At 44.3% G+C, this 25,509-nt stretch overlaps 1 protein-coding gene across 2 annotated transcripts in view; it reads left to right on the top strand.

Annotated features, from left to right (window-relative positions):
• The window catches only part of cetp (cholesteryl ester transfer protein, plasma), a 46,914-nt gene extending 31,520 nt beyond the window's left edge, over window positions 1–15,394 (top strand). The window contains exons 11-16 of one of the 2 annotated variants that reach the window (XM_072595691.1): window positions 2,397–2,564; window positions 11,333–11,400; window positions 11,496–11,538; window positions 12,742–12,811; window positions 14,333–14,418; window positions 14,509–15,394. In XM_072595691.1, coding sequence (XP_072451792.1) covers window positions 2,397–2,564; window positions 11,333–11,400; window positions 11,496–11,538; window positions 12,742–12,811; window positions 14,333–14,418; window positions 14,509–14,598 — 525 coding nt within the window. In that variant the 3' untranslated portion in view covers window positions 14,599–15,394. The remainder of the gene's footprint in view (window positions 1–2,396; window positions 2,565–11,332; window positions 11,401–11,495; window positions 11,539–12,741; window positions 12,812–14,332; window positions 14,419–14,508) is intronic. The other variant, XM_072595692.1, reaches the window with a different exon arrangement.
• Window positions 15,395–25,509: the final 10,115 nt, after the last annotated feature.

The raw sequence follows: 25,509 nt of genomic DNA, 5'->3' as shown, positions 1-25,509 counted from the left end.
CCCCCGCCCTGAACCCCGTCCAACACCGCCCATTGCCTCCAACGCCCCCCGCCCTGAACCCCGTCCAACATTGACCCTGCCCCCAACACCCCCCGCCCCGAACCCCGTCCAACACCGCCCACTGCCCCCAACAACTCCCAGTCCAATACTGCCCCTGCCCTAACACCCCCGCCCCGAACCCCATCCAACACCGCCCCTGCCTCAACGCCCCACGCCCCCAACACTCCACACCCCGAACCCCGTCCAACACCACCCCCTGCCCCCAACACCTTCTGCCCCGAACGCCGTCCAACTCCACCCACTGCCCCCAACACCCCCCAGTCCAACACTGCTTCCGCCCCAACACCCTCGCCCTGAACCCCATCCAACGTCGCCCCGCCCCAACACCCCCCACCCCGAATCCCGTCCAACACCACCCCCTGCCCCCAACAACCCCACCCCAAAATCTGTCCAACACCGCCCACTGCCCCAACACCCCTGTCCAACACTGCCCCCGCCCCAACAACCCCCCACCCTGAACAGCGTCCAACTCCGCCCACTGCCCCCAACATCCCTCACCCCAACACCCCCGCCCCAAACCCCATCTAACACCACCCCCACCCCAACACCCCACGCCCCCAACACACCCCACCCCGAACTCCATCGAACACAGCCCCCTGCCTCCAACACTTCCCGCCCCGAACTCCTGTCCAACACCATCCCCGCCCTAACATTCCCTGCCCCGAACCCCTGTCCAACACCGCCTCTTGCCCCAACACTCCCCGCCCTGAACCCCGTCCAGCACCGCACTGCCCCAACACACCCCGCCCTGAACCCTTCTCCAACACCGCCCCCGCTCCAACACCCCCCACCCCGAACCCCTGTCCAACATCGCCCCCGCCCCAACACTCCCCCACCCCAAACCCCGTTCAATACCGCCCCCACCCCAACACCCCCCGCCCCGAACACCGTCCAACACCGCCCTTGGTCCAACACCCCCCCCCCGTCTAACACCGCCCCCGCCCCAACACCCCCCGCCCCAATCCCCATCCAACACCGCACCTGCTCCACACCCCCGCCCCGAATCTTATCCAAGACCACCCCCGCCCCCAACACCCCACGCCCCGAACCTCGTCCAACACTGCCCCCTGCCCCCAACACCCCCCGCCCGAACGCCGTCCAACACCACCCACTGCCCCCAACACCCCCCAGTGAAACACTGCCCCCGCCCCAACACCCCCGCCCCCCAGCCCGTCCAACACCACCCACTGCCCCCAACAGGCCCCGCTCCAACCTCATCCAACACTGCCCCCACCCCCAACACCCCTATCTAACACCGGCCCCGCCCCCAATACCCCTTCCAAACCCTGTCCAACACTGCACCTGCCTCCAATACCCCCGCCCTGAACTCCGTCCAACACCGCCCACTGCCCCCAACACCCCCGCCCCAAACTCCGTCCAACACCTCCCACTGCCCCCAACACCCCCCCCGCCCCGAACCCCGTCCAACACTTCCCAATGCCCCTAACACCCCCCGCCCCGAACCCCGTCTAATACCGCTCACTGCCCCCAACACCCACCTGCTCCCAACCCCGTCCAACACTGCCCCCACCCCCAACACCCCCACCCCAACCCCATCCAACACTGCCCCCACCCCCAACACCCCCTGCCCCAACCCTGTCCAACACCACCCCCCGCGCCCAACACCTCCCCGTTGCCAATCCCATCCAACACTGCCCCCATCCCCAACAGGAGGTCAGTCATTTGGAGACGGTGCTTGTTTAATCACTGTAAACAAAAGACATGATCACTGTTGGACCACGTTTTGATGTAATGTTTCAATCGGGACCTCGAGATCTCCTTCAGATAATTCGATTTTTGGATAATTGGTATTCGGATAATTGAGGTTCCTCTGTATACAGCTTGGTACCTCTGTCTTAAAACCTCTCTTCAAATAAAAAGGACAAAATACAAGGATCCATATTCCCTCTAATAACAACATTACTAGTGATCTGATGAAGGGTTTATTTAACCTTCCTCATCTGAGTGGGAGTCTGATGGTGGGATTCTTGGTCTGACCATTATCAAATTGCAATCAAGAGGACAAAATATAGAAACAGAAATTGCTGAAAACACTCAGCAGGTCTGGCAGCATCTGTGGAGAGAAATCAGAGTTAACAACATCAGACTTACCCCTCCACCTCAGAAAAAATCCATAAACAATCCTGATGGAAATTGGACCCATGTGTGCATCTCTTGTGGGAACTTGCACATTTCTCTGGCCAGCACTGTACTTTGTTGCAAATACTATTTCTTGTTAGTACAGCCTCTATAAACTCAACTTTTTTGTCTGATGAATGAGGATTAAAGCTGTCAGTCTTGCCTCAAGTCAGAATGTTTTCTGTGCTGTTTTACAGATGGTCCCTGGCATTCCTATGCATAACCTGATGATAACACTTGGGTCCCTAAGACCACCTTCCGCTCTCTTCAAGCCTGTAGGTACCATTCTCCAGGCCTCTGTATCCCTGCAAGTTGACGTGTTGTCCAGCAGTGAGGACTCATACACGGCACTGTATTTGGAAATGGTTAGTTCAATGATATCCTAGAAACAGCCTCATTAATGCAAAACACAGGGAGGGCTGACAAACTGAAGATAAATAAAATAGAATTGAAATTTAGTGTAACACATGCTTTGACATGAAAATACAATGAAAATGTTTTATAAGTTGCCTCAAAATGATGCCTACATCAATGACAGAAGTCATACAAAATAACAAAAGTAAAGACAAGGTTAATCACAGTTCAGTTAATGGCTTCTGGGCTCGGGGAAAGCCAATTAAGGAACGATGGAATACCCTGAATACTAGGCTGAAAACCTCTGCCAAAGAAAACCGCCATGCTGAGCCAAGACCACCACCCTGGATGAGACCAGGAGCCAAAGACGAAGAAGATCTTCACATAGGGACAAGCCTATATTTTGAGACAAGACGCCACATCAGGAAACCACCACAGAGGGAGACTGCCTTTTCACTTCCTTCAGGTGACCGGGCCTAGCTGCAGACCTCAAGCCTCAGCCTAGCCTGTCTGTCTGAACCAAGGGGAGTCAGCTTGGGACCTGTTCCTCGCTCTCCAGGAGACCCCAGGATGAGGTGGAGCTGTGTCTGGCTCGTGCCAGCTTTGCTGCCACCAGAGGCCTCCTCCTTCACCCACCATTCTCCAGGTTTAAGAGGAAAGAAACTGAAGAAAAGTAAAATAACAAATAGAAAAGAGCAGGAGAAAAAAGGGAAAAAAAGAAAGAAAGCCGACGAGCTGACAAACCCCAGGTTCAGTGCCCCCCACACTCTTCCACCATCTTGATGATACGAAGGTAAAATAGTGGTGTAGAAAAGCAACAGGTTCAGTTCATTGTAGAAAAAAAGTGAATGAGTAGATTGTGGAAATAAAACTGTGGGTATATAATATGCTTTAAGTAATAAGAGTTTGATTGGATTGGAAATTAGAGATACTTTTATGATACTTTAACTGAGTACCTTTTCCTAATTATAATGATGACAGCAATTTAAAAAAAAGCATGGATTGTCTGTACAGCACTTTCAGAAATCTTGGCATTGTAAAAGGTGCTATGTAAATGTAATTCTTTCTTTATTAGCAGTATATTGGAAAAGGAAATGGAAAACAATCAGTAGTTTTTGTATATAGATCCATTTTATTCAAAAGCAAGAGGCCACAAGCTAGATTATAATTAGGCCTCAGTTGGACTAACTTGTATAGTTATAGGTCATCTATTACAAAAAAGATATTAGTATCCATGAATTTAAAGTCGCAAATGTCTTGCTGAAATTCAGCAAGCTGCCATCTGGGCTGAACCTTCCTTTTTAACAAAGTTCCCTTTTATTCAAACTTCTGCTTCCAACAGCAAGGCATCTAATGATACCTCCGTGGTCTTTAATTCTTCACAACAAGCTTTGTTCTTTTAATCAGGGGTTCCTTCTTCCTCTGTTCTCCTCTGGGTGAATTACCCAAAAGCAGTTCTTCAGTCAGGTGTAGCAGCACATACTGTGCCCCTTCGTCTGACTGTCTCTGAGAGTCTGCAAGCAGCAGGGAAAGCTGTCTGCTCCTATCTCTCCAAACGTTGTTAAAGCTCACAACTGACTTTCTGTAGAACTTGGCAAGGGATTGTCATGACAACCTGATCACATTATCTGTGACTGGGTACAGCTCAGTGCACCTTCGCAAGATTCCCATTCCAGGATTTTCTGTTTTAACGCAAATTTTAAAAAGGCATTTTAAAGCATAACTACCTCTTAAAGTCTAGCAGTCGTAACAAGTTAAAGCTTTCTTCCTTGAATCAACGAAGGTCAGATGTAAGAGTGGGCCAGTGGGCTGAGGAGTGTCAGATGGTGTTTAACTTAGATAAATGTGAGGTGCTGCATTTTGGAAAGGCAAATCAAGGCAGAACATATACACTTAATGGTAAGCTCCTGGGGAGTGTTGCTGAACAAAGAAACCTTGGAGTGCAGGTTCATAGCTCCTTGAAAGTAGAGTTGCAGGTAGGTAGGATAGTGAAGAAGGCATTTGGTATGCTTTCCTTTATTGGTCAGAGCATTGTGTATAGGAATTGGGAGGTCATGTTGCGGCTGTACAGGACATGGGTTAGGCCACTTTTGGAATATTGCGTGCAATTCTGGTCTCCTTCCTATCAGAAGGATGTTGTGAAACTTGGGAGGGTTGAGAAAAGATTTACAAGGATGTTGTCAGGGTTGCAGGATTTGAGCTCTAGGGAGAGGCTGAACAGGCTGGGGCTGTTTTCCCTGGGGCATTGAAGACTGAGGGGTGACCTTATAGATGTTTATAAAATCATGAGGGGCATGGATAGGATAAATAGACTTTTCCTTGGGTTGGGGGAGTTCGAACCAGAGGACTTATATTTAGGGTGAGATGGGAAAGATATAAAAGGGACCTAAGGGACAACGTTTTCATGCAGAAGGTGGTGTGTGTATGGAATGAGCTGCCAGAGGATGTGGTGGAGGCTGGTACAATTGGAACATTTAAAAGGCAACTGTATGGGTATAGGAATAGGATGGGTTTAGAGGGATATGGGCCAAGTGCTGGCAAATGGGACTAGATTAGGTTAGGGTATCTGCTTTGCATGGATGGATTGGACCGAAGGATCTGTTTCTGTGCTGTACATCTCTATGACTCTGTGGCCACGAGTTCTTAGGATTGGGTGTTTTTTAAATGTTTTATTGACATAATTTAGCTGAGAATGTAACAAGTGTAAAATGAGGTGGGTTGAATAGCTCAGAAGAGGAGAATGAGGCAATGCTTTTTTTTTGTCCTTTATTCACTTATGGGATTTGGGTGTGACTGGCTGCCCATTCCTAAAGGAGATGTTTAAAGGGATCGAACAAAGAATGGGACAAAGTGGTTTCCACTATTCAATGAGATAGTCATGAGCACACCGATTTGAGATAATCACAAAAATGATAGAGGAAATTATGAAGATTCCCTCTTATTCTTTAAACTCCAACAGATACAAGCCTGTTCTGTTTTCTATTTACTGTTTTCTGGAAAACTCAGCAATGATCTAGCAGCATCACTAGGGAGAGATACAGAGCTTTTATTTCCCACAATAACCTTTATCAAATGTGGATTTTATTGACTGGGCCTTATGGTGAGCTGTCTTCTTGAACTACTGCAGTCTGTAGGTAGACCCACAATGATGTGAGGGAGGGAATTCCAGGATCTGGACGGAGTGACACATTGGAACAGCGATGTGTTTCCAAGTCAGGATGGTGAGCTGCTTGGAGGGGAACTTGCAGGTGGTGGTGTTCCCATGTATCTGCTGCCCTTGTCGTTTGAGTTGGTTGTGGGTTTGGGAGGTGCTGTCTCAGTATCTTGAATATCTACAAAATGCCTTATAGAAAGTACACACAGCTGCTAATGAGTATTGTGGTGATGGTGGGAGTGGATCCTTGTGGATGTGGTGCCAATCAAGTGTGCTTTGTCCTGGATGGTGTCAAGCTTCTTGAGTGGTGTTGGGGCTGCACTCATCTAGACAAGTGGAGAGTATTCCATCACTCTCCTGCCTTGTGCCTTGTAGATGGTGGACAGGCTTTGGGGAGTCAAGACGACAATTAATCACTGCAAGATTCTTAGTGCCTGACCTGCTCTCATGGCCATGGTTCTTGTAATCAATATTTTCTAATCAACTTGTTCAGAGATATTATTACATACTTCTGGAGCCAGTGGGACTTGAATGCAGGCCTTCTGGCTCAGAGGTTGGAACACTACACCACTTACATGGTGCAGTTCAGTTTCTGGTCAGTGGTAACCCCAGGATTTTGATAGTGGGGGATTTAGTGATGATGATACCATTGAATTTCAAGGGTGCTGGTTATAGTCTGTTTTGTTGGAGATGGTGATTGCCTGGCATTGTTGTGCAAATGTTACTTGCACTTTTCCAGTCTTAATTCATAAGAAGGCCTCCCCATTCAAGGTGTTAGTCTAATAAACCTTCTCTGAATTGCATCCAAGATGTTTGCATCCTTCCTGAAATAGGGAGACCAATACTATGCACGGTATTCCAGATGTTATCTCACCAACACTGTATCAAACTGAAGCATAACCTCTCTACTTCTGTAATAAAAACAAGAAGTACTGGAAAACTCAGCAATGATCTAGCAGCATCACTAGGGAGAGATACTTTTATTTCCCACAATAACCTTTATCAAATGCCTTCTGGATATCTAAATGCACTACATTCACTGGATCTCCTTTATCCACAGCGCATAATATTTCTTCAGAGAACTCCAATAAATTTGTTAAACACTTTTTTCCTTTCACAAAACTGTTTGACTCTGTCTGATTGCCTTCAATTTATCTGAGTGCCCTGTTATTATCTCTTTAATAATAGCTTCTAACATTTTCCATATGGTAGATATTCAGCTAATTGGTCAATCATTTCCTGCTTTCTGTCTCCCTCTTTTTTTTTGGTAAGGGAGTTACATTAGTTACTTTCCAATCTAATGTCAAATTCCCAAAATGTAGTGAATAATTTTTTAAAATATCAATGCCTCAACTGTTTCACTATCTACTTCTTTTCAGACTCTAGGATGACATTGGTGGGATAAGGCTAAATGCCTAAATACCTCAGTGTCACTCCCCCCCCCTCTCCCCCCCCCCCCCCCCCCCCCACCCCCCACCACGCCACACACACACAAACACATATATATATATATAGAGCATTAATCTCCTTACTATTCAATGTAAAATGCTGGCCTTAGCCAGGAACTCTTGATGCCAAAATGTGAATTGGATTGGATACTCTTTTAGGGAGCAGGATGTTGGTTCCTGACATTGTTACAGTCGAATAGAAGTAATATAATTGTTGTAAAGAGTCTTAATCTGTTCAAGATTAAAAATGCCACAATTTTTTGAGTTCAACAAGCAACTGTCAATCTACATGATTTATTTGTAGTAAATATGTAGCAATACATGATTTTTCTGCCAAATCTCCTAATGTATAAAAGACATTTGGATACGTTCATGACTAAGGAAGGTTTGGAGAAATATGGGAGGTTGGCCTAGTTTAGTTTGGGATTATGGTTGACACGGACTGTTGGACCCGAAGGATCTGTTTCTGTGCTGTATGACTCCATGGCACTGTGAGATCTGTCAGGATCTATTGGGCTCACCGCTCCAACATTTTGTTAAATACTACTTCTCTGTGGTTGTAATTTCTGTGATTTCCTTCCTCCCTTCCGATTTCTCATTGACAACTATTTCTGGGATGTTCCCTGATATGACTAATTTGTACAAATACCTATGTTCCTCTGCTTTGATCTGCTTATGAAACCTCTCATTCTGGCAGTGTGACAGAGGCACGTCATCTGTATGGGACTCAGCAGGCACCAGGCCTCCAGCAGTCTCCTGAGTCTCAGGGACCTGGAGCATTGTATCCTTTGCCGGCAGTGGACCCAAGTAGGTGATGTGCTCACCAGGCTGAGGGCCTGAGGCTACTGTAGACAGTGGACCCACTGGGTGACAGCCTTTATGCTGGTAGTGGCTGCAGCTGAACTGTGTTAGTGCAACCTCTGAGCTGTCAGAGACACCATTTTCTGGTAGGACTATGGAGGGACCTTTGGTGGTTTCTGTCTCCTCCTCTTCTGTTTGCCGTTAATACCAGTTGTGGAGAAGAGAGAGAATGGGCTGCTGAATGTACACGGGTCCTTGTGTGGACCAATGTCTGACACTGCAAAAGCTGAGAACAGCAGTCCAGAGGTTTGTTCGCTGGCTTCCTATGGGTGGCTTATCTCTTTCATTCATGGTCACAGCCTTCCCTGTGCCATCTCTGTGGCCCACTCTGCAAGAGGACTGAGGATGTGACTGTCCAGTACCCTGCTGTTATTGTGGGAGTGCTGCCTGCTGTTGAGGATAATCTTGTCCTGCAGGTAAAGAAACAGCAGAATTGAGTGTGATGGCAATGGTGCGTGAGCCATTGATGAACATGCAGAGCCTGATGCACCCGTAATAATAACTTATTCGCTGCAGCACCATTATGCAACTGAACTGATTGCATGATGTGGCTGACAGGTATTCAGTGCACCTACTCCACATTGTTCTCGGGTTCAAAATGATCAGGACATGCCTATACATGGTGCAGTTAGACAGAATGATGCCTCTGGCAGTGCCAGTTTGCATTAAGTAAATGGCATGGAGTATAGGAGATCACCCGTCCTCTTCTTACACTGGACCCACAGCAGTGACCTGATTTGCGACCATGTTCCAGATTGTCCGGTACTGATACGAGGACATCCTGCTGCTGCCCTGGGGAAACAGACCTCCCTGAGGGATAATGCAAAACTTGCAGTGAGTGAAGGGCTGTCCGGGTGGCCTTGAAATATGGCACCTAGACCTTTGACCCTGGAAGCTTCTAACAAGGGGAGCATTCTGAAACATCCTGTCTGCCTACTCATAAAATTCACCCCTTCCACTCATGCTCCAACTTACATGCACAAGTAATGAGCTGAACACTGCATGACCTTGCAGGAAAACACATCCCCAAGTAGATATGATGAATGTGCAACATGCCTGATGCCACAGTTTGACTCCATAATGGAGGCGTGATTGTGCTGTTCTCAGTGGTTCTGAATGTGGCTGGGAAAGGCAGTTCAAATTTTGGAAAGAAATGCATTAGTTCCATTGAAGCTAGGTTAATTGGAACTGTACTATAGGATTAGTATGTAAAGTAAAAATCATGAAGAGAATTCACTTGTGGGTCCTTTGTTATCCATGCTCCCAGAACCGTCCTGATAGAACTGTATTCATGACACCATCTCACCTGCTTAGCTGGATTTATTATTCTCTTCTGAGAGAAGAAAAGATTTACAGTGATGTTGCCAGGGATGCAGGATTTGAGCTATAGGGAGAGGCTGAATAGGCCGGGACTGTTTTCCCTAGAGCATCGGAGGCTGAGGGGTGACCTTACAGAGATTTATAAAGTCATGAGGGTATGGATAGGGTAAATAGCCAAGGTCTTTTCCTGAGGGTGGGGGAGTCCAAAACTGGAGGGCATGGGTTCAGGGTTAAAGGGGAAAGATTTAAAAAGAACCTAAGGGGCGACATTTTCACGCAGAGGGTGGTGCGTGTATGGAATGAGCTGCCAGAGGAGATAGTGGAGGCTAGTACAATTACAACATTTAAAAGGCATGTGGATGGGTACATGAAAAGGAAGGGTTTAGAGGAATATAGGTCAAATGCTGGCAAACTGGACTAGATTAATTTAGAATATCATGGATATGATGGACTGAGTTTCTATGCTGTACAACTTTATGTCTCTAAGTAAAAGTGCATATAATCATGTTGTTTTGTGTGTCATTCACAATGTTTGCTATCTCCTTCCTGTTGTGGTTATTTGCAATTCAAATGTTGATCGTGCTGCTGTCTGCTGTAGATTAACCTGGCACTGTCAAAGCTCATGTTCGTTGGGGCCTATGTGTGCTAACTTGCTCCAGTCTCAATAGCCATCCAGAAACAGTAACTGTACACGATTGTCCCTGTCCCTGAATGTTTACATTCCCGTTACTTTCAGGTCAATATCTGGGCCAAAAAAGTCACCAATTCTGAGCACCACAGTGAAAAATTGCAACAGCTTTTTATCTTAAAGCTAAATGTATGGACACATATTTCACAATGAAAGCAGTCACAGACTCACATAATTGTTGTAGTGCAAATGGAGGCCACTCAGCCCTCTTATACCTACACCAGTTTCTAGTACCCAGTGCCAGTCTCCTGCATTTTCACTATATCTCTGGGCACTATATTTCTATCCAAGTAACCATCCAATGCCCCTACTGAATGCCTCAATTGGACCTGTGCTACTTTCTCCCCACCCCCACCTTCCTCTAGCTTATCTCTCCACGCTTCAGGCTCACTGCCTTTACTCCTGATGAAGGGCTTTTGCCCGAAATGTCGATTTCAAAGCTAATTGGATGCTGCCTGAACTGCTGTGCTCTTCCAGCACCACTAATCCAGAATCTGGTTTCCAGCATCTGCAGTTATTGTTTTTACCTAATTGGACCTGTGTCCACCATATTTCCAGACAGTACATTCGACATTCTAACTGCTCACTGTGTGAAAACATTTTCTCTAACACCAATCCGTATCCTTCCCACTCAAATTTTTTTCTTTTGAGAATGCATGGGATAACTTCCTTGTTGTATTAATTCTTATTTTCATGAATGTAATATTGCTGTACCACACATTGTTGATCACAGGGTTCATATACACTGGGATATTTAATTAAAGCATCGGGTAGCCATTCTAGATTCTAATAAGCAAAGTTCACAAGGTGAAGTACCCTGGAATCAGCGTTTGATTATTAACCTTGCAGATATGCATTTAGGCTGTTTCAATTTCGATTGCTGCTGAATATTTTGCATTTGGTATTTGCTTGAAAGCCTTTAATGAGTCAGTGGTTGACTGTTCTACTTTTGTACTGGTGACTCAGGTTAGTAGAACAACTCTCCACGAGACAGCAACTACTTCTGTAGAACAACATAACCTGCTATTCTATTCATATCTCACTGAAGTATCTCCAGAGGTTAATTCTGAGTTGGTTAGTCATCCAGTTCATGACTGTTGTGTAACATTCTGACTTGGATTTTTCTTTGTGATGGAAAGGTCCACAGTGCAGCCATAACAGGCAGACAATGGAACACGCTCTGGTGTTAATGTAGAGAATGTAAATGCAGATCTCTTGTTTGATAGTAGTTAAAATTTGTCTCATGGTTCCAATTGAAAGACATCACTGATTGATTGTTACTTCAGAGCTTTCTGTTCTAATCCTTAGGATTCTGAAACTATTGTCCATACATCTTACGCAGACAGCAAAATCCATCTGCGGCCCTCTTCCCATCAGTGAGTATTCCATTCACCAAAGTACAGTTGTTTCCAACATTGTCCATTTTACTACTTAGATTTATTAACCCATTGAATGGTGCATCTTTCAATAGCTGGTCCATCAAAGTCGTAAGGAGTAATCCTGCAATCGCGCTGGTAAGTACACATAGAATCTTTACATCTTGCAGCAAGTTCACAATGTTTCATAAATTGACTGTAACTTCAAAGGGATGAAGCTCATTGACATAATATTCAGTGACCTTTTATTTCTCTTGATTTGTAAACATAAGAGCATCTTTGTTACTCCGTCATGTCCCAGTGACATTTTTGCTATGATATGTCTGTATTTGTACGTACTTGCTGCCTAACACTTACTGATGGGTGATGTGGCTTTTTCTGTAAAACAGCCAAAAGGAAGTACCTTCTCTTAAATTTGTTCAGGTATGTTTGTTTTCACATGAGGAAAACTAAGCTGCTTGTCATTCTGTCCCCTGTCTAAATTCAATATTGTGCTTCATAAGGTTAATGTGGATAACCACAGTTCCACTGGTCAATTCCTAAACAGTTCATTTATGCTTCACTTGTTAAATCTAGAGTTCAGCCACTTCAAGACATGGCTGAAGAGAGCCCACCACTATCTTCTCAAGGATAAGTGACCATAGGTAATAAATACCAGTCTTGTTAGCAACAACAAATTGCTGAGAATGAATTTTGAATATCAGCAATAGAATAAAGAGAGGCTTTAGGAGGAATTTTTGTACAGACAGCAATTATAGAACATCCTGTTGGAAATATTGGAAAAAACAGAACCCTTAGTAATTGTTTAAAGGGAATTTGAAACCTTTGGTGAAAAGGAGAGGGAATGGAATGAGGCAGATAGCAGAGAGCCAACTCAGAATGACCACTTTTTGTACTGCAGTATTTGACCATGCTGTTTGTTAGCTCCTTGGTTTGAATCTGACCAGCCAGTCTGAACCAGTTCCCACTTGAGGACTCGGACAGCAACTGGGAGGAGGCACAAAGGTTGCTGTCCATTAACTGGAATCGATAGAGTTTTAGAGACTCCAAGTTTGGGAAACCAGCTACACTGTAGAGACAGGAAACTGGATCTAAATGTATCTGATTTAAACTAACTGGTATCTCCAAGGGTGCACGCACCCAACAATTGTATTTCCACAACCCATACTCTATCCTTCTGTGTCCACTCACCTGGAGAGTAAACCAATCCTTCAGCATGTTCCTGGGTTTATTTTAATTTGTCACTTTAAAATTGAATGTTATCCCAAGTTTTAAGCGAGGTTCATTTGTGTGATTTTAAGGAATGAGAATGTTTCAGATTGGAGAAATTTGTTATTTCAGGATGAGAGCAAAGTTAAACATTACTTGGAGGCATTTTTCGCAGCGGGAGGATTAGAAAAGATAATCTCATGTAAGTATGTCTGTGGGAATCTGAACAGAAAATGTTAAATGCAGCATAGACCTTACTTCTACATAATTATTGTGTATAGCAAGTCACCGTCTCCCCCCATTTCCAATGGGGTGTATTAGTTGACTATTTGGGATTTGTTTTATTCTTACGTAGACTGTAAGTATTACATTTGTTGCCTGTCCCTAACAACACTTGAGTTGATTAGCTCATGAGGCCATTTCAGAGGATGGTTATGAGCCACATTTCTTTGGGTCTAGAGTCACATTTGGCCAGACTAGGTAATCGACCAGATGGGTTCATTAGTGTTTTCCAATTTTGGATTTTATTAAATTTATTTTAGATGCCACCATCTGTCAAATTGTGATGCAAATCCGTGTCATTGAGCATTAGCCTGTGCCTCTGGATTACTACTCCAGTAACAATACCAACCTCCCTCAATGAATGCATACTGACCACATTTCAAATGGGATGGATAGTGACACTTCAGCTCATTATCCCAAATGCACAGTTTAGTTTTTTAAACATTGCAACCAGCCATTGTGATTTAGGCTTTGCTGTGTATAAGTATAACATTAAGAAGAATTTCACTCTCTGGCCTGGACATTGTGTAGCTTTCCTGGTTGGGCACCTAAAATGTTCATATTTTTATATTATTTCCTTAAGCTTCTAAGTCTGGTTCCATAGGTACCAGATTCCATACGTGAGCCAGTAAAATCAAAATCAACTATTTTGTTATTATTTTCTTTTTCAAAGTAGCTCTGACATTAGCAGGAGCACTTGCCACCACAGCCTTGATTGATATCTACTAGATTATATTATATTAAATTAAATTAGATTACTTACAGTGTGGAAACAGGCCATTCGGCACAACAAGTCCACACCGACCCTCTGAAGAGCAACCCACCCAGACCCATCCCTCTACATTTACCCCTTCACCTAACACTAAGGGCAATTTAGCATGGCCAATTCACCTAACCTGCACATTTTTGGACTGTGGGAGGAATCCAGAGCACCCGGAGACACAGGAAGAATGTGCAAACTCCACACAGACAGTTGCCTGAGGCGGGAACTCAACCCGGGTCTCTGGTACTGTGAGGCAAAAGTACTAACCTAGTAAAGACGGGGCATCAGTTCCTGAATATTCCATTCTTTGTATTGTTTACTCTCTTTTATTCGGGAGTGAAATCTCCCCCCTCTCTCCCATCAGCCTATGCTGTTTGTTGCTGGTGAGTCTGTTAGACTTCCTTGCTTTAAGGTGCTCTATCCTCTCTATTAGTTTGGGAATGTGACAACAATATATTTTTGCATTGAGCTCACATTGCTGCCTGCCTTTTCTTGCTCAATGGTAGCCGCATTGGTGCTGCTGCTTGTGGGACAGGGAGCTGTAGTTTTAACTTGAATCATCTGTGATCTGAATACACAAAGTTAACTAACTTGAGTGTAGTTTGCTTGTTGTATGTGAGCTAAAACCAAACTCAGAAAGGTTAATAAATAGAACTTTTATTTTTCTCCTTTGACCAGATATTGAATTTTACATAACAGCCCTACTTCACAAGAAAGGACTTCGCTATTTTAACATTACCAACTCTGTGATGGAGACATATGAGGTAGGAAATGATTACAGGTATCTTAAAATACATTGATTGCGGGCAGCCAGCAGTATGGTTGAACCCTGTAGTCTCATCTCTTTTTTGCAGGGTTATGTGACCATTGGGACGGACTTTGGCTTTCCCCGGCAGTTATTAGAGAATTTCCTTCGTAACCTTGCACCAATAATAAGGACCTAAGTTTACAATGTATGGTGAGGATCGCTTGGATGGAGACTCAATGAAGTGATGGCTCTCATCAGCTCGTAAGAAAAATCTTTGTACTGAAGATGTTCGATTGCTTTTTGTCAAATCGTCAGTGATTCAATGACTCATTACATTGACATATATAAGAATGGCATTTAATCAAATGGAATACAGGAGACATTTGTCGTTCCCTTTATTTTCACAATGTATCATCTGTTTAATATTATGCTACTCTGCAGTTCTAATCCATAATATTTGTCAATCCTCTACTACATGCAGGTTCCCAGTGACTCCTTCCAGCAATTATATTATCCATTTACGGAATTTTACATTTTCTTTTACACGTGAAGCATATTTTAAGTTTTTGAGGAGGAGGTTGGGTGGTGAGAGACAAGCTTTCAGGACAGAATATGGAAGGAGGAAATTCGAGTTCAATGTTAAAGAGCAACCTCATGCCTTGAGTCCTTTTGGTCATTTTTCAGACCTCTCCTCACCACTGTGTCCACAACACCTCAGCAGTTTTCAATCCATTTTTTTAAAGTGCTGATGTCTGGGCAGTAAGTTTCAGCACTTTTGGGCTTCCAGTCAAAACTAGAATGTAGGCACTGAAGAAATACAAATTGTTGATGAGATAAGGGGAACTGATGACCAATATCAACTTGCATTATCTCATGACATTGTATGTGGCAGTACTGTGAGCATTCATGTCATTTTCCAATGTATTGTGCTATTTACAATTGAACTGAAGAGACAGTGAAAACATTACAGGCCATCAGATGGTATCATCACATCAAGGAGTCAGTGCTTTATTTCTGCAACTCAATCACCAGTTTTAAGGAATTTCTATGAATGGGCAAAGGTCTCAAATATAAAAGGGAAGTTGAGTTCCTGGAAGACTTTCAGTACAGGAGAATGATTTGAATCAGCATAAAGAAGGAATCTGGTTTGATATTTTGCATCAGAATGTCCCAAAGTACTTTAGAGCTAATCTAGTGCTTTTTTAATGTATTGTGACTGGAGCATATGAACTGTTTCAGCTAATTTGCACAAATCCTACAAAGTTCAATGACCAGATAATCTGCCCTAGTCACTTTGGTTGAGAGTTAAATATTGACCAGAGCACACAGGGAACTCCTCTGCCTGTCTTCAATTGGTGTCCTGTGATAGGTCCACCTCAGCAGGCAACTGGGAAGTCAGTTTAGCATCTGTGTAAGACAGTACCTGTGACACTGCAGCACACCCTCTGAATTGTGCTGAAGTATCTGCCTAGATGATGTGTGTTATCTCTTGAATTTGGGCTTGAAGTCACAGTCTTCAAGTTTGATAGATCTTTGGGAACTAACAGAACTAAGGGATGGGGGATATTATGTGAAGCAGGAGTTGAAGTAGATCAATCATGATCTTATTGAATGACAAGAAGGTCTGAGGGCCAAATGGACTATTTCTCCTCTTTTCATATGTTTAAGTTGATCTTTCTACTGAACCAAGGCTCCTGCTTCTCTGCCCCCTTTCCAAATATTCATATTAACAATGTAAATGCAGTTACATAGTGAAATATCTTCAAACTTCGGGAAGTCGTAAGGTGGCAATTAACAAATATCTTGCAGTTTGTAAAATCTTCTGAACTGTTTCCTCCTATTTTAACTGCATCTGCAGTTGGGATGGATAGAAAGTGTTGCATCACTTTGAATGGAAAGAAAGGCATTATCTTTCCATTTCCACATGAAATTCAAGTGATCAGGCTGGCACTGCAATTAAGCCAACGCGGCCCTCACCTCGGGCACCTCTTGAAGGGAAAAGGAAAAACACTGCCAGCTTTTAGTTTGGAAGAGGTCAGAAATGAAACCTGGCATTTTAAACCAATTAGCCTCATAACTTAACTTCAGCATCAAAAGTGAAAGGAACTGAGACTCCCATAGGCATTTCCACTTGCTGACACCACATCCTGTGCTTTGCTGCCCAATCAAAATCAATCATCCTCAAACTGTAGAGTGAACCTGGAAGGCTCCGATTGGCTGAGGTTTTGGTGGACTGTGCCGGCATTGATGAAGTTTGAGTTTGATTACTTTCAGCACAAACAGGGGGATTCGGGTCACTTTATTTCTAATCAGGTCAGTGGTATATATTTTAAGGTTAGTATTCTCACTTTATTTCTATTAAAGATGTGACCAGAAGTTACAATGCCAAGCTTTAATGCACAGTGTAGTCGCATGGCAGTTCCCAATATAGAGACAATGAATAGCCATGGTAACATCCTCCCAAAGCCCATCTCCAGGTTTTCCAGAATCTGTTTCACCTTGGAACAAATTTGCACCATGCTGTCAGCTGTCAGTTATGTCACTTCCACCAATACCTCCTGGAATAAGGAATGGACAATGTATTGGTGTAGCCGCTGAGGATACACCAATGGCAGCTTATGTTCGTCTTGCTTCGAGTCATTTCTTAATTATTGTGGACTTCTGCATCATCACAAGATGCATGGCGGTAACTCACCAAGGCTCCTTCAGCCTTGTGGTTTTTGTGGTTAGGGAGGTTATTTTGCTACACCATCATCTCCAGATGTGAAAACTCTACCATGTAGAAGGTCAAGAATGAAATAGAGCCCCTACAGTGTGGAAACAGACCCTTCAGTCCAACAAGTTCACACTGACCCTTCAGGGAGTATTCCACCCAAACTCATTCCCCCCTGACTAATGCACACAATCTACACATCTCTGCACTCTGTGGGCAACTTAGCATGGTCAATTCACCTAACCCTGCACATCTTTGGACTGTGGCTGGAATTGAACCTGGGTCCCTGGCACTATGAGGCAACAGTGTTAACCACTGAGCTACTGTGCAAGTTAGGTGGATGGGCAATGCTAAATTCCATTGTGGTGTCCAGGGATGTGTGGGTAATGTGGATTAGCCATGGGAAATATAGGTTAAGGAGAGGGGGACCGGGTGGGGTTGAGTCTGGGTGGTGTGCTCTTTGGAGGGTCAGTGTGGACTTGTATGCCCAAATGGCCCGTTTCCATACTGCAGGGGTCCTACTTTCTTAGTCGCTCAACAAAAAGGCAAAGAACTGTGAATGCTGGAAAATCTCAGCAGGTCTGGCAGCAGGAGAAATCAGAGTTAACATTTGGGATCCAGTTACCCTTCCTCAGAAGCATTCTTAGCTTCATTGGAGTTGAGATAGGATCATCAGGTCCTCCCCTGCCACCCGGCAAAGTGCGATAGCTCTGCTGCCCTGCGGTGTGCGTCACCCAGGTTTGGGGAACTTGATCAGAGGCCGGTGCGGAGGTCTCTTGACAATCGGAGGGGGTGGTGTCCCTCCGCAGGCGCTTGTGTCGAAAATGAAGGCGACAGACGCAAGTGGCCCGGTTCCCTTGGGTGTTGCCAGGAAGGATGATGGCGGACCCTTGCCTGAGCACTCCATAAAGCCTCTTACGATGAGAGCAGGCCTCGCACGCCACACGACCGGCTCTGGTAGTGGGTGGCCGCTATTGTGAATAGGCTGGTCCTCCTCTGCCACCCGGCAAAGTGCGATGGCTCTGCCGCCCTGCAGTGCTCGCCACCCAGATTTGGGGAACACGATACTTCGAACAAACTGGCGGCTCGGGACCTGCAGGCGAAAGGGGTCCCGTGGTGTTTAGCCCATCGACCTCGGGTCTTGGTGCAAGCCGAAGAGCTCACGGAAGTCTTAAGTTTTTGACATGTGGTCGAATCTTTTGACAGGCTTACCCAGCTCTTTCCGTCCATTCTAAGAGTCAGTCAGAGGCCGGTGCGGAGGTCTCTTGACATGAGGAGGGGTGGTCCTACCCTCCACAGGCACTTGTGTTGAAAATGAAGGTGAGAGACGCAGGTGGCCTGGTTCCCCTGGGTGTTGCCAGGAAGGATGATGGCTATCCCTTGCCTGAGCATTCCTTAAAGCCTCTTACAATGAGAGCAGGCCGTTTGACCTGCTGACCCTGTTCTGGCATTCGATAACCCCGTATGTGATTGTTCACCTCAGTATTACCCTTTTGCCCTCATCCCATCTTCTTTAATACCAAAGATCCATTGATCACTGTTTCGAAAGCTGTGAGTTCAATCCCTAATCCACTTAAGCGCTCAACCTTCTGGATGACTCCACAGTCCAAAGATGTGCAGGTCAGGTGAATTGGCCAGGCTAAATTGCCCGTAGTGTTAGGTAAAGGGGTAAATGTAGGGGAATGGGTGGGTTACGCTTTGGCGGGTCGGTGTGGACTTGTTGGGCCGAAGGGCCTGTTTCCACACTGTAAGTAATCTAATCTAATCTAATCTAATCAAAAGGAAGTCACTTGGCCTCTTGTTAAGAATACCAGCAACCATTTCACTAGGAAAATTCTTTGTTATAATTGAATCACTATGGCATGTAGAAAATTTTTATGGTTAGGGAGGTTATGTTGCTACATCATCATCTCCTTCATATAAGATGTTTTACTCTGACAGTCCAGATGGATTAATAATCTTGTGGCTTTAAGAGCAGGGAGCATTTCGAATATCCTGGCTCATATTTCGGTTTCAATGAATATGACATAAGTTAGGAAGATACTGTTTGGAATATAAACACTGCAACAGAGCATGACTGATGGGATCTATGTTGTAAATTACATATAAAATTAGCTTGGCTGTTAATTTTTGTCCAATTATGTTATTGTAGGCAAGACAATCTCTTCACCAGCTCATTGGTTTATTGTTTTATTGTCAGATTTGAGGCTCAATGATTTGCTATTGGAATCTAGGGTGTGTTTTTTTACTTTATTTGTTCTGCATGCATCGTTTAATGTTTGACATGGACTTTCCATTTTTATGGGATAGGTTTTCGTCTCCACTGCCTGAGCAATGATGCTGGTCACCCACCTTTTCAATGTCATGGGAATTCAGGCAGGTTCTGTCAGCGATCAATTCTGGCAACTAGAGGGATGAAGATGCTAATCTGTCTCTATTGGCCCTCTGGTCTAAATGATTGTCCGAGACCTGATGACTGAATGGTTTAAACGCATAGCTGTGAAACACGTTAGGATGCCAAGAGGCATTGCAGGATCCACAGCCAAATCTTTGGTATGCTTATGCAAGCAGAGTTTTCCCTTATCTACTTAAGTACGCACTTTGGCTGCCAGTAGAACCAAAGGCCACTGCTTTCTCTTTGGGCTGTATCCCCACCTGTTGTTTCTTCCTTTCCTTTTTTTTACCTATTAATCTCACTTGGGCACAGCTCACCTTCCTGCTCCCCAGTCATACCTCGGCTGCTTAGAACTTGCATACTTGAAGCTGTTCCAATATCTGTTTCTATGGTACTGTGCCAGCTTTTGTCTGAGTACACTCCAGTGAAATGCTGTCGCTCGGACGTGATACTATGTTAAAGATGCTGTATTGATATACATTGTTTTTTGGCATTACAAAGGAAGAACTACAGAACACAATATGAAGCATAAACAGAAATAGCTGGAAAAGCTCAGCAGGTCTTGCAGCATCCGTGGAGAGAAATCAGAGTTAACATTTCAGGTCAAGTGACCCTCAGGACTGATGGTAGCTAGGAAAAGATCAGTTTATATGCAGAAGATAGGTTGGGGGGAGGGGATAAGTGTTATGACACACCAGTAAATCCCTCTGTTAATTAAACCAAACACCCAGGAAAGTTCACCTCACCTTGTAATCTGATAAAGAATGAGTGACAGATAACTCCCCAAATTCCACAATCAAACAAAAAATATCAATTTATTCTTTAACTCTAAACATGAACATTAAACAACAACTATTTACAACTGTAAGCCTTCTATCACTTAAAGATTTGTTATCTACCTCCCATTCTATAACAATATACTGATCCAATAAAGCCCCTATTCAATTTATAGCAACTTTGTTTTCAAAACTAGGCAGTGGTTGTCATCTCCAGTGTCGATATTCCTCAGTTTGAAGATCTCCCTGGGTCATCTTCAGTCTTTGGCTGCAAAGATGTTTCATATGAAAAAGGTACCTTTGACAGAGAGTGTTTTTGGGCAGTCTGTCTAACAGTGGCAGGTGGTGCTTTTTCTCCTGGCTAACTTTCCAAAATGCCTGCTTGTATACCCCAAACATTGGTTCGTCTCATTGGTTCAATGTTGTCAAAACAGTAAAATGTAAATTTGATTGAGTTTTGTATCTCGGGACATAATTTAAACTGATTGGTTAAATTTGAACTGATGTGAAAACAACTGGTATCTAGGTTACAGCCAAATGTTACATTTTTTCACTTTCTAGCACACTCTGTGACATGACAGGTGCTTGCCAGTTTTCATTCTCTCTTAAATGTACAGTACACACCTTCAACTTCATAACAGTAAGGAGTAAATGATAGATGGGGATAGAGTTCAAAGAGAGAAAAGAACTGTTGGACAGATAAAGGAGTGGATAACAATCTGAGTAGGAGAGTGAATAGCTATGAATGAGGACAATTAATGGCTAACAATGGGTTGTGTATAATAGCAGACTATGTGATAACAAAGCCTGGTGTGTGGGAGTTGCAGTAAAGACATGGGAGAGCTCAAGCCCTAAAGTTGTTGAACATCATATTGAGTGCACAAGGTGGAAAATGAGGTGCTGTTCTTCCAGCTTGTGCTGAGCTTCAGTGGAGCACTGGAGCAAGCCTGAGACAGGGACACCATGCTCCTCCGTCTGGCTGAGCTCGTCCTCATCCTTAACAACTTCTCTAATTTTCTCCAAATCAGAGGCTGGTCAGACATGGGTCCTAGTTATGCCTTCGTCTTCATGGGGTATGTGAAACATCCCATCTTTCAGACCTATTTCCACCCTGACCCTTAATTGTTTCTCTGGTACTTTGATGATATCATCAGTGCTGCTTCCCTCTCTCATCCAGAATTGAAAAGGTTGATCAATTTTGCTTCCAATTTCTATGTCACCCTCACTTTCACCTGGTCCATCTCTGACTCCTCCCTTCCCTTCCTCGACATCTGTTTCCATTTCTGATGATAGACTGACAGCCAATATCTATTATAAACCCACCGACTCCCACAGTTACCTGGACTATTCATCCTCGCACCTTATTTCCTGTAAAGACTCTATTCAATCTCCCAGTTCCTCTGTCTCTGTCACATCTGTTTCGATGAAGCCAACTTTGACAAGAGAGCCACCAAAATGTCCACCTTCTTCCTAAATCGAGGATTCCCCAGCAGCGTAATTGACAGGGCACTCAGCCAGGTCCAACCCACTTCCTATACTTCAGCCCTCACCCCCTCTCTTCCCTCCCGCAAGGACAATAGGGTCCCCCTGTCCTTATCCGCCATCCAACAGCATCCACCTCCAGAGAATCATTAGGTGCCATTTCTGCCACCTCCAGTGGAATGCCACCACCAGAGATATATTCTCCTCCTCCTCCCTTGTCAGCCTTCTGAAGGGACCGTTCCCTCTGGAACACCCTGGTCCACTCTTCCTTCACTCCCAAACCCCCTACTGCACCTTTCCCTGCAATCACAGAAGGTGTGACAGTTGCCCGCTTACTCCCTCTCTCCTCAGTATCCAAGCCTCCAGAGACACTTTCCAGGTGAAGCAGCGATTTACCTGCATTTCACATAATCTACAGTATTCACTGCTCACAATGTGGTCTCCTCTACACTGGGGAAATGAAGCATAGACTTGGTGATCACTTCATAGAACATCTATATTCTGCAAAAAAGACCCTGAGCTACAAGTTCCCTGCCACCTTAACACACCAGCCTGTTCCCCGGCTAACATGTCTGTCTCAGGCTTGCTGCAGTGCTCCAGTGAAGCTCGGCACAAGCTGGAAGAACAGCTCATTTTCCACTTGGGGTCCCTGCAGCCTTCTGGACTCAATATCAGGTTCAACCACTTTAGGGCTTGAGCTCACCAAGTCCTTACCTCATCCCCCACATACCAGGCCTTGGTGTCATGTACTGTAGTCTGCTATCACACACAACCCATCATTAGCCACTAACAGTTCCCAGTAATAGCTATTCACCCTTCTCGCTAGATTGTTCTCCACTCCTTTGTTCAACTGTTCTTCTCTCTCTTTGGGTTCTAACCCCACCTATTATTTCCTTCTTACCCCTTCTCTCTACCCTATTTTCTACATATAAGCCGACATTTTCTTGGCTGCCATCAGTTCTGAGGAAGGGTCACTTGATCCGAAACATTAACTCTGTTTTCTCTCTAAGATGCTGCTGAACCTGCTGAGTTTTGCCAGCAGTCTGTTTTTGTCTCTGATTTGAAGTGTCCGCAGTTCCTTTCAGTTTGTCTACAATATGAAGCATCATTGTTTTATTTCTCCTGAAAGCATTCCCGATCTGCACTTTAGCTGTTTTAAAAGGGAATCAAATTCAAAATGCTGGCTAAAAACAGCATGCAATGATAGTGTGCAGTGAATGTAAGTGAAATTCCTCATTGAGTAACTCAGCTCTGGTTTCCCCAGAGTCTATGCATCATCTACAAGACATAAGTCAGGATTGTGATTGAACAGCCTGCACTTGTACTAGTAGGCTCAGCTACAACAACACTCAATGATTTAAATACAGTCCAGAACAAGCAGTCCACTTAACTCCATCTAACACCTTCAATGTTCACTCCCATTGCCAACAACATACGATGATGGCAAGTACCATCTGCAACATAGACTACAGCCTTGTCAAGACTTCTTCAACAGCACCTGCCTAGCCTTGACCTCTACCAGGTAGCTGGACAAAGACAGCAGATGTCTGGAAATGCTACCCTTCCGAGCCATACACCATCCCTGAATTGAAACTGTATCACTGTTCCCTCAATGTCACAGGGGTGAAACACTGGAACACCGTTTCTGACAGCAGATTGGATGTTCCTACATCCCATGGACTGCAATGGTTCAAGAAGACCATCACCTTCTCAAGGGCCATTATGGATGGGTGATAAATGCTGGTCCAGTTAGTGATGCTCACTTTCTATTAAATGAAAAAAACAAAGTAATTACATTTTGTTAATGTTGCAGAAATGTCATTGCCTGTTCCTTCTTGCCCAATGCATGCTTGCCAAATAATCGTTTTGTGAAGACAGACTGCTGATCAGTTCTCAATAGAATAAGAACTGTGGTTATGGCTATACAGAGCCTTCACACAAATGTCTCCTCTGCAGACTGATTGAAAGCAAGAATGAATTATTTTAGAAATAGAGGACATTTATTTTATGTAATGCCAGTTTCTGCCTCGTCCACCAATAATGCTTCGTCAGCTGTCAAGGTTAGCAGGAAGCTTTCATGTGAGTCACAAGGTTAAAGAGGGAGCAGAAACTGAAGTTAATTTACAGGAAAAGAAACAACATGAGGCAAAAATATTTTGCAATCAGCGGCCATGAATGACACATGAGTTCTTGTTCCTTGTAGCTGCCCACAGACATGTTGTAGCCTCTGCTCAATGGGATTCCAGTACAGCACAGCACCCTGTAGGAGGCAACTGGAATTCCATTGGAAAGGGCATGATGGTGGGAGGGGGTGTGGAGTCAGCAGGGTGAACCCACACTCAATTCCCAGCATTGAAAAAGCTGTCCTGAGTTTAGTACAGGTGCAGAAAGGTCTTGATGTAGGAATTGAGCCATAGGGGATGGTCAGGCAAATGAACAAATGAGCCCTCATGTTTATAAGAATAAACTTTCAGTGCCAGAGAGGTTATTTTGGTAGTAATTAAGACTTATTACAATTCCAAAAAAAATGACTACACTTGATTGGACTAGTCAGAACTATTTCTAAAGTATTTAGTGGATATTTGCTGGACAACTTCATGCCTTCCCGGATTTCAGTGCTGTGTCCTTAGTGGGGTACCTGTGAGATGAAGCTGAAAGCAATAAGGAAAATCAGACAGGAACTTGCTGATTTCCACATTTAACTTTGTACGTACAGGTGCTGGATATTACTGTCCAATTTACTGTTTGATAATGGTGAATGGAATAGCCCCATTAATAGTCTAGGCTGAGCAAACTGGGGACAAGGACAAAATGAAAGGCAACTTCAAGCAACAACCTCAAGTCTAGTAAGTGACTGTGAGTGAGGCATATAGACTGATATAGGGACATTAAGGAACTATTAACCAACTGGTGATGTAGTGGTAATACCTCTAACCTAGTAATCCAGAAACTCAGACTAATGCTGTGGGGACATAGGACAGCTTCTGGAGTTTAAGTTCAAGTAAAGGATAGTTACATACGTATAGAACTGAAAGTTAGCCTCAGTAAACCATGAAATTACATTAGTTGTCATACAAACCCGTCTGGTTCATCATTTCCCTTTGGGAAGGAAATGCACCATCCATTACCTGTTCTGACCTACATGTGACTCCTGATCCACAGCTAAATGGTTGACGCTCAACTGCTCTCTGGATAATAAATGGTTGCTTTGCCACCAACCCCTGCATCTAATAGAGTCATAGAGAAGTACAACATGGAAACAGACCCTTCAGTATAACTTGTCCAAGCTGACTAGATATCCTAAATTAATCTAGTACTGTTTGTCAGCATTTAGTCCATGTACCTCTAAACCCTTCCTACTCATTTACAAATCCTTTTAAATGTTGTAATTGTAGCAGCTTCCACCACCTCCTCTGGCAGCTCATTCCATACACGTACCACCCTCTGCGTGAAAAAGTTGGCTCTCAAGTCCCTTTTAAATCTTTCCTCTCTCACTTTAAACCTATGCCCTCTAGTTCTGGACTCCCATACCCTGGGGAAAAGATCTGTCTATTCACCCTATCCCTGGCCCTCTTGAACTTATAAACCCCTAAGGTCACCCCTCAGCCTCTGACACTCCAGGGAAAACAGCCCCAACTATTCAGCCATTCCCTAAAACTCAAACTGTCCAACACTGGCACAATTCTTGTAAATCTTTGCTGAACCCTTTCAAGATTCGCAACATCCTTCCTATAACAGGGA

The sequence above is a fragment of the Chiloscyllium punctatum genome, chromosome 26 (assembly GCF_047496795.1).
Source record: "Chiloscyllium punctatum isolate Juve2018m chromosome 26, sChiPun1.3, whole genome shotgun sequence".
Classification (NCBI taxonomy): Eukaryota; Metazoa; Chordata; class Chondrichthyes; order Orectolobiformes; family Hemiscylliidae; genus Chiloscyllium; species Chiloscyllium punctatum.
Note: the sequence above shows the minus strand (reverse complement) of the source record. Positions and strands in the feature narration are given on the sequence as shown.